At 35.1% G+C, this 16967-nt stretch overlaps 1 protein-coding gene across 1 annotated transcript; it reads right to left on the bottom strand.

Moving 5' to 3' along the window:
* Window positions 1–12265: 12265 nt before the first annotated feature.
* On the bottom strand, window positions 12266–13027 carry LOC149375804 (zinc finger MYM-type protein 1-like). Its single transcript, XM_089596625.1, has one exon. The coding sequence runs from the start codon at window positions 13025–13027 to the stop codon at window positions 12266–12268; it is 762 nt and encodes a 253-aa protein (XP_089452751.1).
* Between the last annotated feature and the right edge of the window lie 3940 nt (window positions 13028–16967).

Raw genomic sequence — 16967 nt, 5'->3', positions numbered from 1 at the left:
AAATATTTGTAATTACCGCACCATTGTACTAATTCAGTGTCGCTTCATCGACGGGGAGTGTATGTATACACATGTATCTGTATTCAGCGTACGTACTATAAATTGCGTCGCGTTCAAGTGTGTGTGAATGATGTCCTGTTGATAAGATTCAGAAGTATGTATGTAGATATAGTGCGATAATGCGCGAGGCTGCACTAATTGATGGGCCTAACGCGTCACTTCTGTAGTAGCACCCACGCGAACCAGAGCTCCTGAGTTTTTCGCGATTTCGGTAGTTGAAAGAAAAAGAATCGAGATAGAAGGAGAAGAGGGCAAGGAGAGCTAGCGATCACGATCAGCCAGCCGTACCCGACCTTGCGCCCAACGACTGATGAACCATTACCACCGCCATCAGGTGTCAACTGCGACATCAAGGTCACCAGCCGATTCAGTCGCTGAAGAAGAGAGTAAAATGGTAAACCCCGAGGTAAAGTAGCATGTAGTGTTATCGCGAGAAGTAATGCGTGGATCATGTGTGTGTGTATCGGTCGCGTGTAGCCAGGGCAAGCCACGGAAGCTGGCCCCTGGGATTGTGCATCGAAGAGATCGTTACAGCAAAAGCGGGTGAGAGAGAAGCGTGATTGTCGGAATTCGTGCTGTGGCGTAGCACTGGATCGCGACGAGATTTTCCGGGCCTAGACGCCCGCGTAATTGTAGTAACGAATACAGTGAACTTAATAATCCGAGAAATCCGCCTTTCGTGTATTTATTTGCAGGACATTGCCAAACAGCGTTTTATTTCAGGCCGTGGGACTCGCTCCTCCCTAGGCGAGCAGCTTGCTTTCTGACGGGCTACTCCTGGACTTCCTCTAGGTGAGAGTCTCCAGGAGCCGAGCTGAGTTTGGCCGAGCCACAAGTGTCGTTAAGCGGTGGTATTTTTTGCGTTTCAGGTGCAGTGCCATTTGCGTCGTTTCCAGTGCAGCCATCGGTAATAATTTTAGTGTCTTTGAGCGTTGCTTCGGGACCGCCCTAGCCGGGAGACTCTACGTGTCACAAGGCGAGAAAACGCAACGTTACACTCTAAGCGCGTAGGGGTGTGTGGTGATCGGCACTTGTGGTATTATATTAATATTTAAGTGACCAGTAAGCGCTCCAGGTTTTCTGTTGTTTATCGCTTGTTCTAATTTATTGATTCTCAAGTGGCCAGTAAGCACCCTTGGTTATGTTTGCACTGATGCTTAAGTTATTTCATTAATTATATTAAATAATAAAGCAACTAGTAAGTGTCTGGGGTAGTGTGGTGATTGGCACTTGTGTTATTTCATTTATTTTAAAGCGACCCGTAAGCGCTGCGGAATATGCGGTGATTGATGCTTGTGTTATTTTAATAATTTTAAAGCTACTCAAAATCACCCTGACTTGTGCGTTGATTGGCATTTATGTTTTTTAATTAATTTTAAATGATCAGTAAGCGCCTTGGGTCATGTGGTGATTGGCGCTCGTGTTATTTTATGAATGTTACAGCGATTAGTAAGCGCCACAGGTTGTGTGTTGATTTGTGCCTGCAAAATTTTATTTATTTCATTAAATAACAATGCGATCAGTAAGGGCCCAGGGTTGAGTGGTGCTTGGCGCTTATGTTATATATTATTAATCTCAAAGCGACGAGTAAGCGCTGTGGTTTGTGTCGTGATTAGCACTTACGTTTTGTTTTCGTTTTATTAAAAAATAAAGTGATCAATTATTGCCTCTAGTTGTATGGTAATTGGCGCTTGTGTTACTTTACTAATTTTGAACGGACCAGTAAGCCTTTAGAGTTACGGGGTGATTGGCGCTTGTGTTAAATTATTAACTCCAAATTGACCAGTAAGCACTGCGGGGTGCGTGGTGATTACGCTTGTGTTATTTTATAAATTCTATAGTGATCAGTAAGTGCGATGGGTTGTGTGGTTATTGGGGCTTGCGTTATTTTATTAATTTTATTAATAAATAAATTGACAAGTTAGCACCTTAGGTTGTGTAGTGATTTGCGCTTGTGTTATTTCAATTATTCTTTTCGATAATAAAGTGACAAGTAAGCGCCCCAAATTGTGTGGTACAGGGCTCTTGTGTTATTTTATTGCTTTTATTTAATAACAAAGTGACCTGAATTATGAGGTGATTTATTCTGCTTGCATTATTTCATTAATTTTATTAAATCTCAAAGTGACCAGTATGTAGTGATTTGCATAAGTTTTATTGTTTTAATTGTAAAGCGACCAGTAAATGCCCTGGGTTGTGTTCTGAATAATGTTTGTTTTATTTGATTTATTTTAAGGCGGCAGGTATAGTATGATGAAATTAGCTTTTCGATTCTTAAAGTTGCTATCAACGAGAAAAAAAAATTTGGGTGGTAGTTAAACAATTTCAGAATAAATCCTAATAGCTGCAGACTTTAAATTGTATTAGCTAACGATAAAAAAAATGGTAATAGTGGTCAAAAGTAGTTTTTTGTATCTAAAAAAAGACCGAAGAGTCAGACCAAAATGTTACAGAGGTAAAAATGATGCACAATTTCAAGATCAAGAAAATAAGCTCCGGTGGAATGAAACCGGTCCAGACGTTTTTTTGCAATTCGAAAAAAAGTACTATGTAGGACCGTTTGTTTAAAAATCTGTAACTTGCATTCTTTTAAATGTTGACTTAATTATTAAATACAATGTATATTTCGTGTCCCTCAATATTCACACTCATTATTAAGATAATCATTGTAATCTTTTTGCAAAACGCTGTAAGAAGCAAAAAATGTTCCCTTTGCAAACAAAAAATGAACGTGGCTGGTTTTTTAACATATTGCCATTTTTTAAACGAGATTATACTTATAGAGAGTCATTCTACAACCTAAAAAATTTTCATCCGTTTGACATTTCAGAAGTACGCGAAAAAATGATGTCAAAACTGGTTATTTTTCGTGGATGCGGTGGCGTGATGAGCCACCGCCATAGACAGAGATGAGTAGAGAGATTGCTAACGCTAATGCTACGGCGTGAAACAACTTTTTTCCACTGATCGGGGCGATCCGCCGCGGACAGCCGTCGAACCAAGGTGCACATTTTTTGAGAGTGCGAGACTCGTATCCAACAGCGTGCACCTACGAGTAGAGAAATGGATTCACGTGGAAATGAGCATATAGGCGCACATTTTGGAGACACGTAGAAAGGGTATACCGAATGTGCACCTACGAGGGGAGTAGTGGATTCGCGTAGAAATCAGCATGTAGGCGCACATTTTGGAGATCTGTAGAAGAGGGTATACTAAATATGTGCTTCTACGAGGACGAGAGGAGTGGAAATGACTATATAGCTATGTAGCTGAGCGCACAGCCAACGCAAGCGACGACATTGGTCTTTCTCCCTACTTATGTACAATAACCAAAAATACTTATAAGTATATGCTATTCAACTAACTCTTGTTTCAATGTTATCCATATCAATCTCATTTAATTAAATTGTAGAAGTGAAATGCTCAAAATTATACACACTATCTTTGGATTTCAAGGCAATTCTTGTTCATTGGATTCCGTACTTTCAATACTTATTCGGAACATCCACTAATATTTTGAAAATATAATTAGCTTAAACTATTTTTTAAGGATGTCAGATCAGCTGCAATCTCAAGTTTATTATTTTTATCATCATAATTGCTGTAATAGCAATAGGACAAGCTCTGGAGGTTATCCATGAAAGTATATGACTTTGTCATCAGGAATGTCCAAACGTTGGATAGCTAAGGTAATTAAGGCTTGAGCTGCAAAACGAATTGTTTTGCGATCTTGGTTTCGATTTAAACTATAGCCATTTTTTTTTTAATGCGATTTATCATTCTGTTTCATTTTTTTTATTTTATTTTTTATTTTTTATTAATGTGTCTTTTGAATTTGTATATTATGTTGTCGACACTTTTTTCCGATTCGTCGAAACAAAACCGAAGGCACAATAAAACTAACCTTTATTACAATTATAGCAAACATAATTATTACCAGCAATTAATGCCCCTGGTCATCTGATAAAAGGCGCTTTAGATTTTTATTTATTTAACTTATAAAATGGCCTGTAAGCGCTATGGGTTTTTCAGTGATAAGTGCTTGTGTTATTATTTTATGTTTTTATAATCGATAAACTGGTTAGTAATTTTACCCTACTAGGTTACCTATTGACAGGTGCTACAGTTATTTATTAGAATTTTATTAATACATGAATTGGCTGTAAAGCTCTCTGGATGATTTGATTACTGTTGCTTATGCTATTAATGCAATGCAAATAATTTGCATTTCATTTTAAAGGTTTATTTGCAACTTTATGATTATAATTAATTTTTTAATTTATAAACTGACACACACACACACATATGTCTTATATTTGATTTTTTTAATGAAACATGCATTAGTATATAATTATCTAGTTATGAATCACTTTTCAAATTTAGCCGTATTTTATGAAAAGAATAATATCATGCACTACCATACTAATATGATGATACATTAGATATCAACTATCTAAATTTAGTCCAATAGTACTATGCAGTATCTGAAGCTATTAACTGTAAGGGTTAAAATATGAGGTATCACTTCAAAAATAACACAACTTTTAAGTCAAAACAAAGCCAGAGACACAAAAAACCTCACCTTTATTATACACAGTGATAAAAAAGGATCTACATACATACATTGAAACATAATAACATAGTTACAGAAATGATATATATATTTACATAAGCAATAAATATTTATACATATTATACATATTTACATGTCCATAAACAAATAATACACATTTACATATCCACATACATACATTTATGTGCATATTTACAGCCATACGTTTGTATGTACATACTTATTCATGCGTACTCATTTAGACATATATTAATTTACACTTGAGTAATCACTTGAGGGGCAGTGAATAATCACACGATCTGTTAAGAGCTAATCAAAGAGTGAAAATAAAAACTCCAAAATATCAGATGTTTCTTTGAGCAACGTTTTATTGGCCTTAACACCAACCTCGTCAGGCTCACTTTGTTAACAAAAAAACACAACAAAATTTGTAAATGACATTGTTGGGTGACTACTTCCAATCGTATATTTCTTACCTAGGGCTGAAAATACAACTTGCACGCTCGAAGGGCGTCGTTGTTGTATATTTCTGCCTACGGTGAGTACGACATTTTTTTATAAAGGGCGAAAAGTGCAACTTTTCACTCGTGGGAACACTTTCCGCCCGCCAATTACGTTTCACTCACGGGTGGGAAAAGACATTTTGGTCTTACCGGGCCCAAAGTTTATTCCCTCCCTAGGGTGGAAAATAATTGGCAGGCGAAAAGTGTACCGACAGGCAAAAAGTTGCATTTTTCGCCCTTGATACAGAAAATGTCGTTCACATCTTGGGCAGAAGTATACAACAACCGCGCCCTTCGGGCGTGCAAGTTATACACTTCACCCTAGGTAAGAAATACACTATTCCTACTTCGAGCAGTTTAGAGAGTGTGGTGTGCCCGTAGTAAGAAAAATAGGGTCTGCACCAGGTGCGCCACCAAGTACGAAAACTACTACAACCATAAACATATCCAGAAAATTATTGTATGCAAGTATTAAAATGTGGAACATATATGAAGATATTATAAAATTAAATAATTAATTACACCTATTTCGTTATAAGGATCGTAACACACTGTTGGTAAACTGAAACGTATAAAAAATAAGATATACTCCAAATGAAAATTACAATTAACTAATTCAAAATGTACGTGCTAAAATAAAAATTTCTATTCCTTAAAATTCATTACGATATTATATATATATATATATATATATATATATATATATATATATATATACATATATATAATACCGTATCGTATGTATATATATATGTATAAATATATATATGTATGTATATATATACACCGTGTATCGAAAATGAGTGAGGAAAACCATACTACGCGATAACGCTCGTTAAGAGTGATAGAAAAGCTCTTTGAAAAATAATAATTTCTCACCTTTGAGCACACTCACTGGTGACAGCTCAGTAAACTCCAAAAATCAAGACTAACTGACCAGTTGGCTTATTACAAATCTGAAAATCAATCAATGTATGGATTGGAGCAAGCGCATAATTTTTAAGTGCCAGATGATGGTTCCACTAAGAGGAGCAGTCCATTTTATGACTTTCCACTTCTTCGCATACTCACTGGTGAAACATAAGTAAGATTACTCAACTGAGAACAACTGACCAGTTAATCCACTACGCAACTAAAAACAAAGATAATTAGAGTACACACTAGGGCAAGTACAAAAATTTTGAGTGTTACTGTAACTTTTAGTACTAATCCACTGGAAGGCTGTTCGAACACTTACTGTTGACTACTCCGCATAGCACAACTGAAACCTTCTTGTCAGTCAGTTCAGTGCATAACTGAAAAAAGAAAATCTGATTACAAGCTAGGGCATGAACAAAAATGACAAGGGTTGCAGGATGCTTTTGGTACCAGCAGAAGTGTACTTGGCGCAGGTGCTCTGCATTGTCAAACTAGAATACCTAGCTCTTCATTTGCAGAACATCTCTCAAAATGGACGCTTCAGGTTAACCACAAACACATAAAGTTATGCACCAGGTATTGTTTAGGTAAAAATACAGTATTGCATATGCAGCATTATCTGAAATAAAGAAAACCACAAAGAACCACGCATTTTAAAAAATTGATGTAAATGTATGGGTACATGTTGTAGACGTATCTAACGTAGCAAGATTTACATAAACGATGTCCGGTACCACAACACTTAACTTTTAATGATTAGCCCACGTCGTTATCTGCAGGCGCAAGCTGCTTTGACGGCGTGGCCGGTGTCCGGGTAGGTATCAGGCTTTTCCGGAGTCTCATCTTTGCTTACATGTCAAGCGCGTCTCTCATGACGGTAAAGGAGCAGACGACAAAGAACTGACGATGTACCTCTACTTATTTAAATTTTTTGAGATGCAAGGGAATATAAATACAGAAAAAAAAAATTTCAGGCAGTTACAGTAGATACATGTTGCTCCTTTTGTTTATATATACAGTTAATGCATAGTACTGAAGTGCAATACAACCTTAATATTATTATTGTAGCCCTGAAAAGGGCTGATGGTTCAAGTTTATGATTACAGGAGTTGCTTAATGTGTCCTCCGTTGACTCTAAGAACGAGGTTGGCACGACGAATGATGTTGTTTACGGCTCGTTGCACCATACCCCGTTCTCGCACAATGTTGAAGACGTTGATGATTCTCTCACGACAGTCTTTTTGCCCGAGAGTTTCAGTTTTGTACACGATCTCCATTACGCAGCCCCACAAGAAGTAATCAAGTGGGGTCAGATCTGGCGATCATGCTGGCCATTGAATTAGACCACCTCGTCCAATCCATTAGTCGGGATAGCGCTCACCCAAGAGCCTCCTGACGGTGGCAGAAAAGTGCGCTGGAGCTCCGTCATGCTGGTAGATCATAGCTAAACGAATATTCAGCGGGATATCGTCTAGAAAGAGCGGTAGTATATCCCTTAGAAAATGCAAATAAGCTGCTGCGTTCAGTCTAGGTAGCAAGAATACTAGTCCAATCTGTGTTCAAATTGAACAAGTATTAAATTGGTTATGCTAATTACCAGGATTTCCAATTATTGACGTGTGGACTATACTTTGAGGCTCGATATGTTTAAAAAATAATTATAAACTTACAACTCGATCACCGATGATTCCAGCCCAAATATTAATATTCCAACGGTATTGGAATATTGTAGGTCGTGTAAGCCGCGGATTTTCTTCAGCCATATAATGGTAATTATGCTGGTTCGCCATACCATTTCTCGTAAACGAGCTCTCGTCACTCCACAAAATGTAGTTCACAAATTCAGCATTGACGCGCACTTGAGCTAACAAACCCGTACAAAAGTTGACTCATGATAACCGATCACGCTCTAGCAGTTCCTGCACATGACGGTAATGATAAGGATGCTTACCGCTATCAGCCATTACCGCTTGGACTCGTCCTTGGGAAACTCCCATATAACGAGCAACTACACGTATCGAAGTCGTTGGGTCATCATCAAAAGCATCTAGAATCGCCTCTTCCATATAAGGATTAAGAATCTCACGGGGGCGACCTCAACCAGCATCGTCACGAACAGGTAAAACACTTCGTGTTTCAAGGACTCTGCGACGAACAGCCCCAATGGTTCGAGGATCCGGATACCAACGATTCAGCCAACGACCTCGATACAAACGTGCAGCTTCATCTAGGTTTTCCTGCGCCAGGTAATAGGAGTACACCATATGCGTGTAGTCCTCAACAGTATAATTTGCGCGATTGCCGCGAGGCTCCATAGTCAAAATAACAGTTATAAAAAAACTGACACAAAAGCTGTAGCCCAATACTTTATAGAGAGTCATCGCAAACAAATCAAATAGTAAGCAGACAAAATTACAAAAAAAACGAGTACAAAAAAAAAAACAACTACTACTGTCATTTCTTAAAGTAAAATGTGCATTAGCGAATTTGTGGCGCTATTTTTTTTTTTTTTTTCTAAATTAATGTTCCCTTGAATAAGTATAGGTACATCGTCAGTTCTTTGTCGTCTGCTCCGTTACCGTCATGAGAGACGCGCTTGACGTCTAAGCAAAGATGAGACTCCGGAAAAGCCTGATACCTACCCGGACACCGGCCACGCCGTCAAAGCAGCTTGCGCCTGCAGATAACGACGTGGGCTAATCATTAAAAGTTAAGTGTTATGGAACCGGACATCGTTTATGTAAATCTTGCTACGTCAGATACGTCTACAACATGTACCCATACATTTACATCGATTTTTTTAAAAGCGTGGTTCTTTGTGGTTTTTCTTTATTTCAGATAATGCTGCATATGCAATACAGTATTTTTACCTAAACAATACCTGGTGCATAAATTTATGTATTTGTGGTTAACCTGAAGCATTCATTTTGAGAGATGTTTTCTAGTTGAACAATGCAGTGCACCTGCGCCAAGTACACTTCTGCTGGTACCAAAAGCATCCTGCAACCCTTGTCATTTTTGTTCATGCCCTAGCTTGTAATCAGATTTTTTTTTTTCAGTTATGCACTGAACTGACTGGCAAGAAGGTTTCAGTTGTGCTATGCGGAGTAGTCAACAGTAAGTGTTCGAACAGCCTTCCAGTGGATTAGTACTAAAAGTTACAGTAACACTCAAAATTTTTGTACTTGCCCTAGTGTGCACTCTAATTATCTTTGTTTTTAGTTGCGTAGTGGATTAACTGGTCAGTTGTTCTCAGTTGAGTAATCTTACTTATGTTTCACCAGTGAGTATGCGAAGAAGTGGAAAGTCATAAAATGGACTGCTCCTCTTAGTGGAACCATCATCTGGCACTTCAAAATTATGCGCTTGCTCCAATCCATACATTGATTGATTTTCAGATTTGTAATAAGCCAACTGGTCAGTTAGTCTTGATTTTTGGAGTTTACTGAGCTGTCACCAGTGAGTGTGCTCAAAGGTGAGAAATTATTATTTTGGCTCTTCATACTCAAGGACTGGCAACTTCAGTAAAGTGTTCATACCGGTTGTGTCAGTGTACTTTTTGACTCTCTGCATATAATTATGTTTTACGTTCTGTACAGATTACTTTTTGAAATGTCCTGTAAATTTAGAGAAAGTAGATTTGTTGACTAATAAGAGCACCAGTACCAAGAACATCCTGTGGACTTGAAATTTATGTATGGATTGACTGGCTAGTTGGTCTCAGTTGAGTGATCTTACATATGTTTCACCAGTGAGTATGCGAGAAAATGGAAAGTCATAAAATGGACTACTCCTCTTAGTGGAATCATTATCTGGCACTTGAAAATTATGCGCTTGCTTCAATCCATACATTGATTGGTTTTCAGATTCGCAATAAGCCAACTGATCAGTTAGTCTTAATTTTTGGAGTTTACTGAGCTGTCACCAGTGAGTGTGCTCAAAGGTGAGAAATTATTATTTTGGCTCTCTATACACAAGGACTGGCAAATTGAGTAAAGTGTTTATACCGCTTTGCCAGCGTCCTTTTACGACTTCTTTTTCTGTCGGTAGACTTTATTCTCAGAGATATGCTTAAAATTTGGAGAAAAGCGAATTGGTTATTCAGATTATTACTACCAAGAGCATTCTTTCACTATCCCTTTTATTATTCCTACATCCTCATTTATTTCGGCAGTGCATTACTACCCGGTTTGACAACTCATTGATTCTCTGCAGTCGATAAAGCTACACTCTGCGTACCAACCTTCTTTGCCCCTAGACACCAGGGGCGTCATTACGATTTTTTCCGAGCCCTGGTCAGATTATAATTATATAACCTAGTACCTTGAATATATATGTATATATATATATATATATATATATATATATATATATATATATATATATATATTAGCACGGCTCAACGCCCGTGTCAATTATACATGTAATTGAAGTGTGTATATATATATATATATATATATATAGGCTTAAATTGCGCAACCTATAGTAAAGAACATATTTTTTGAAAGATATTGAATTGGCATGAAAATAATTATTAAAAACAATTAAATCAACACTAGAAAATAATAAAAATAAAGTTTATTAGTTTTAAAAATTTTATTTTTTCTTTACAATGACAAAAGTTGTTTTTCTAATATTATGTTTTTGAATAAAATTATTTAACAACAAGTCAAGGTCTATATCGTCTAACATATCTCTATGTATACTCAGAATACTAAAATCATTCAGACGTTGTTGAAGCATGTCAGATCGCAACCAATTTTTCAATCTCCTGAGGGTTGAAAACGATTGCTCGTTTGAACAGGAAGAAGGAGGAACTGTCAGTATTAATTGTATGAGTATAGTGCATTCGACAAATATATTTCGAGCTTCTGGTTTGGTCCTTATGTATTTAATTATGTCTTTTAATTTAATACTTTGGTCTGTTGCATCATCTTTATTTTTGGATTGTGTATCATTAGATGTTTTTTTTTCATTGTTAAATTTTTTTCCTATCTTTAAATTTTCAATTGGTTTTTTACGATTTATAATTGCATTCAAGAGTAAGTCTCGCTCATTTTTCAATTTTCTCCAGTCGAGTTCATGATCATTATCCGTATTATAAAAGTTAGTAATTTTGTCTACATCATTATTACCACCTAACAAAAAGTTCTCAAAAGAGACTAATAAATTTATAGTATCGCTGTCAAATCTACTGTTTAAAGAATTCGTAGTGTGATCAATAATTTCGAAATACATTTTTCTATAGTAATCTTTTGAATCAGAAAACACAAAACTTTTACTATTTGACTCGTAATCTATGTGCTTTGGTACTTTTCGCGATCGTTTTAAAACCGGCTCTTTGATACCGTTGTTTTGAGCACTCTTATTGATTTCAGTCCATATGAAATTGAATTTTTTTTCATCTCTCATTTGTTGTATATTAGTTTTTACAAGATTAATACTAGCATATGATTCGTTAACGCAAAGATCCATTTTCTGAAGTGCAGTATTCAAAGTCTCTACTTGCTCAAAAATTTCAATTAAAACTAGCAATATAAAATAAAATTCGAATACAATTAGAATTTGAGAAATACCGCGAGCTTTCGCCGATATTAAAGAATCGGTTTCTGGATCAATTGCCTTATTTTTAAAGTAGTCAATAGTAGTAACATAATTGTTACATAATGATTTCAGCAATTTAATGCGAACAGTCCACCTGAAATATAAAATGATTATTTTTCTCTATAAAATTAACTAAAAATATTAGTAAAAATTAGATGCTGATATTATAGTATTTAAATATTCGGTATTCCCAAAGTTTTCGTGCACGTACGAGATAAGAAAAATTTTTTACTTTTAGAAAAAACCTATCAGAACGAATAGTTTATTTTTCGCGAAAATTATACAGAAAATGAGAAAATGTCAGGACCCGTTCCAGAATCGAAGCTTTTAAGTTCAACGTTATTGGTTTGAAGCGAGTTAATTACTAAATCATCAGAGCATCTTGACCGAAAAGTTTAAATGTGTTAAAAAATTAAATTACTATTACTTTCATTACTATCGTATTTGAAAAAAACTTGAGCATTGTTAAAAAATATTTAAAATATGAATTACTATTAAGAATTTTTTTATTAGTTTATAATGAAGAAGCGATATAACTATGAGAGTATTAGTTATAAAAATTTCTGTAAGACAAAGAAGAAATCAATAACAAAGTAATCAATAATTCTCAATACCTTGTGGGGCAAAAAGGTTGCAAAAGAGGGGTATCGTCGTCTTTCATGTCTTTGAACTCATTTAATCTTTTAGGAGAATCTCGAACAAAGTTTATAAGATCTCGTATTGCACCAATCGTGTTTTTCACAGGAGTTATACCTTCTAGAGGATCTTGAACGCATAGACTTAAGCAATGAGCCGAGCAATGTATGTATAATGCTCTTGGTTCTACGTCACGCACACGAGTTTGAAGACCTGTGATTCTCCCACTCATATTACTCGCACCGTCGTAGCATTGTCTTCTCAAGTTTTTTATATTTAAATTATGCTCGGATAAAAAATTCATAACAATCTCAAACAAGGTCTCTGCTTTTGTATTTTTTGTTTCATAAAAATTCATAAATTGCTCTTTAACACTAAAATCTTCTCCAACGTATCTCAGGCAAATAGAAACCTGCTCCAATTTTTTTACATCCGAAGTTTCGTCCATAGTTATTGAGAAATATCGAGCAGACTTATTGACTTCATCTAAAATTATTCTTCTCACATCATCAGCAAGTATATTTACGATTTCATTGACAATGTTACTACTTAGCCACTTGTGACCACTTCGATGCATCCAATCTTTTAACTCTGGCACATCTTCACGTCTAAGCATTAGGAACTGATTAAGATTAGAGTTCTCATCTTCGTGACCACGTAGAGCTAATCCTTGTTTAGCAAGAAACAATATTGTTGTGAATATTTTTTCAAGTGCAACGCGGTTTCTACTCATTTCGATTTGTTTTGCTGATGATAAATGATCGATTACATTTGTTTTTTTCAAATTCAATACAAGCATAACAGCATTTGTATGCAACTCTGTTGATTCGTGAGATTTAAAAACGGTAATAGCATTTCGAAACTTTCTAAAATCATATTCTACAAAGGTTTTTTTCAAAATAATACAGTTTCTAGAAGTAGGAAGTGATAATTTTTTTCCCACTGCCTCAGAACAAATCACACAGAAAATACCGTTTTTCAATTTATTATAATCTATCCAACTAAAGGACTTTTTCCAATTTTCAAACAGTTTTGGATTGACTGAAAAAAAAGGTAAGCATTCAATTGAGTTTTAAAAATTTGTTTTCTTATAAAAATTTTTAATATTTTTTTAATTTTTAATTTGTATAATCTCTCAAACATTAAAATAATCAAGTATTAAATATTTAATATCATATTGAATATCAAAATATCAAATATTATAGCAATCAAGTAAACATTTTTTTTGTATGACTTTTGATAGGATAATTTTCATGAAAATACACATTTACATAAAAATACGAAATTTCCGTATCATCTAATTAATTGATTAATTGAATATACGATTAGTGCATTAGAATTCACATTGGCGATCGGAACTTACACTCATCTTTTTTGTTTTTATTTTTCGTAATTTGGCTGGAGATCGATAAGGTTGATGCTGATGATACTGTATTTTCATCCACAGTTCTCTCAGAAGGAGGTTCTGCTCTAAGTTCTGCTTGCTGTGAAGAACTTGATTCGTTTTGAATTAAATACTTATATATTTTTGCTCAATGAAAACTAGCTCATGTATAACAAATCAGCTCATAGTTAGATTTGTTGGCTCAAAAATATTCCGTAGAGAATCGATTGAGTCATTATTACCATACAGCTATACATATATAAGATGGTCTAATCGTACCAGCAGTAATACAAACTAACCCATCCTTTTCGGTTTGTGCTGGCTGTTTTTAGGTTAGCATCCCGGCTCGCTGAAGCCCCCTTGAAAAAACGTAGCAGCTGATAAAATAATAATATAGGTTAAACACACGGAAACACGAAGTTTTGACATATACGCAATAAATTCTATTTTAAGCCCTAGGATTTTCGGCCTATGAATCGAGCGCTGCATGTTTAATATATATTTGTGTGTATCCGTCACACAATTGACAAAATTTGGGTGATTTACGTCTATATCAGCCTGCGGCATCCACAAAAAATATATATAACCAAACGAAAAAACTGTATCTACATTGATAAAATTCTTACCGAAATACCAAAGAAACCATTAACCAGTAGATGATGAATGGATGAAATGATGTGATGGCTGCAGTATACGTTGTTACATGTACTTGATGTACTCAATGTTCGTGATAACACTGACAAGCAGAAGATAGACACATAAACAGCAGATTGCAGTGCAGTCCTATATACATACCTTTTAATTGATCGACACTGCAGTGACACAGCCAAAAAAGTCCACAGTAAAGATGCAGAGGGTGCGCGTGAAATCTCTGGCACATTATTCAAATTTTATGCACTTTTTGTTTAATTCTGGATTTAAAACTAATAAGGTTCGGTTACTTTAAGTTAACTTAAAAAAAAATGTTCTATTTCTGAGGCCCGGAATTCCAGGGCGGGAAAAAAGTGAGCGCTGGATTGTGCAATGGCTCCCCCGGTGGTAATGACGCCCCTGCTAGACACCTCCTTACCACCGTACCCTCCGTCAAGAGTCGATTACACTACCAGCACTGAGAGTCCGCCCCCCGATGCTAAGCGCTCTGTGATTGGCCAAAATTATTAATGTTAATTTGTCAATACCTCGGAGAATGCGCATCAAATCAAAATTTTGTAAAGAGCTTTTCTATCAGTCTTGTCGAGCTTTATCGCGTAGTATAGTTTCCCTCACTCATTTTTGATACACGGTGTATATATGTATATATATTGTTAATATGTTTCTAAGTAGACGCCCTACAATTCAATTTACAAAATTTTTTGTGGCTTCTCTGTTAATAAATTGAGCCTGATGACATTGGCCTTAAGACCAACGAAACGTTGCTCAAACAAACATCCAACATTTTGGAGTTTTTTTTGCTGCTTGATAAGCTATTAACTAATTGTGTGCTTATCCCTACTGAAAATATTCAGGTGACTTGTCATGTTATTTGTCAGGTGACATGTCAGGTCAAATGCCGTGCCAATTTACCACATAGAAGTGTCATGTAGAATTATCATGTGAAAGTGTCATGTGGATTTTTATAAGCTAGATTTCCGGCGATTCAAAAATGAAAAAGTAAAACTTGTACTTCTAACTGCTTAAAAGCTGTGAAAATAGCTTATATAAATAGTAAAAAAAAAAAGTATCCAGTAAAGGCATTTGAACCTGGTCCGGATCATTGATAGGTGAGTGTCTTTACCACTTGACCAGAATGGATTAGACATTTGGGACAGAATTTACGTCCTTATCAGGTACATCTAAGAATAATGTTTATTTTATGATTTCGTGAATAACATTTACTGCCTAAGTTATCTAATTGATAATTAACTTTTTGTAAATGTACATTTTATATTGTTTCGTGTCTCTTAATACGTCCATCAATAGTAAATTTAGTAATTGATCTTACAATTACTTTTCGTTCACGGATTTTACTTAAACCTTACATATACTTTTGATTCTAAAGGAAAATAGTCTATTCATAAAAGTGTAATAAATTTGTTGTAATTGCTACAACAATGATGTGGATTATCTGTTCCTTTTTGATACTTTAATGTGCGTATCAAATACAAGCAAAAAAAATAATTTTTGCTCATTTGTACAGTACTCAGATAAATTATGCAAATTCCTGCAACGTAAGCGTATACATAAAAAAAAGTTTTTTTTAAAACTATTAGATTCAAACAAAAATTTGGAAATTGTTATCTTAACTAGAATTGGAAATTGTAAAAAGCATCATCTTAAATACATTTCTGTTGGTATTCGATACGCACATTAAAGTATTAAAGAGGAAAATGTAATACACAACTTTGTTGTAGCAGTTATAACAAATTTATAACATTTTTAAAAATAGACTTTTTCCCTTGGAAAGTGAAGTATCTGGAAAGTTTAAGTAAAATCTGTGAACAGAAAGAAGTTGTAAAATCAATTACTAGATTTACTGTTGACGAACGTGTTAAGAGACACGAAACAATGTAAAATGACATGTAAAATGTACATTTACAAAAAGTTAATTATCAATTAGTTAACTAAGGCGGTAAATGTTATTCACGAAATCATAAAATAAACATCAGTTTTAGATGTACCTGATAAGGGCGTAGATTCTGTCCCAAGTGTCTAATCCATTTTGGCCTAGTGGTAAAGACACACTTGGCTACCAATGATCCGGACAAGGTTTAAATCCCTTAACTGGATGCTTTTTTTTTTTTTACTATTTATATAAGCTATTCTCACAGCTTTTAAGCAGTTAGAAGTACAAGTTTCACTTTCTCATTTTTGAATCACCGAAAATCTAGCTTATAAAAATCCACATGACACTTTCACATGACAATTCTACATGACACTTCTATATGGTAAATTGGCATGGCTTTTGACCTGACATGTCACCTGACAAATAACATGACAAGTCACCTGAAAATTTTCAGTAGGGTATGCACTGCTCCTCAAGTCATTATGGAAACAACTGATAGCATAACTACATGTTCAACAACCAACATATTGCTTTAATTTGTGTTTGCTGCTTCTTAGGCATAAGATGACTTTTTATAATTATTTGCAGAAAACTACCAAAAATAAAAATCCAACATGAAAAGAGCACAGTTATGTGTTGGAATAAAAAGATAAATTTATGATTTCTAAAAAAGTATCAATTGACAATAAACATAAGACGAAATTTTACTTATTTAAACTAAAGTTAATCACTTAAAAAACTATTAAT

The sequence above is a fragment of the Copidosoma floridanum genome, unplaced genomic scaffold, assembly GCF_036245765.1.
Source record: "Copidosoma floridanum isolate Cflo_tuat_1 unplaced genomic scaffold, Cflo_Japanese_pri ptg000004l, whole genome shotgun sequence".
NCBI classification, from domain to species: domain Eukaryota; kingdom Metazoa; phylum Arthropoda; class Insecta; order Hymenoptera; family Encyrtidae; genus Copidosoma; species Copidosoma floridanum.
The sequence above is the reverse complement of the archived record's forward strand: the minus strand, read 5'-3'. Positions and strand labels throughout refer to the sequence as shown.

What these genes read in the sequence shown, in the direction of transcription:
- LOC149375804 (XM_089596625.1), bottom strand. Translation starts at nt 13,027, where the DNA reads ATGAGTAGAAACCGCGTTGCACTTGAAAAAATATTCACAACAATATTG.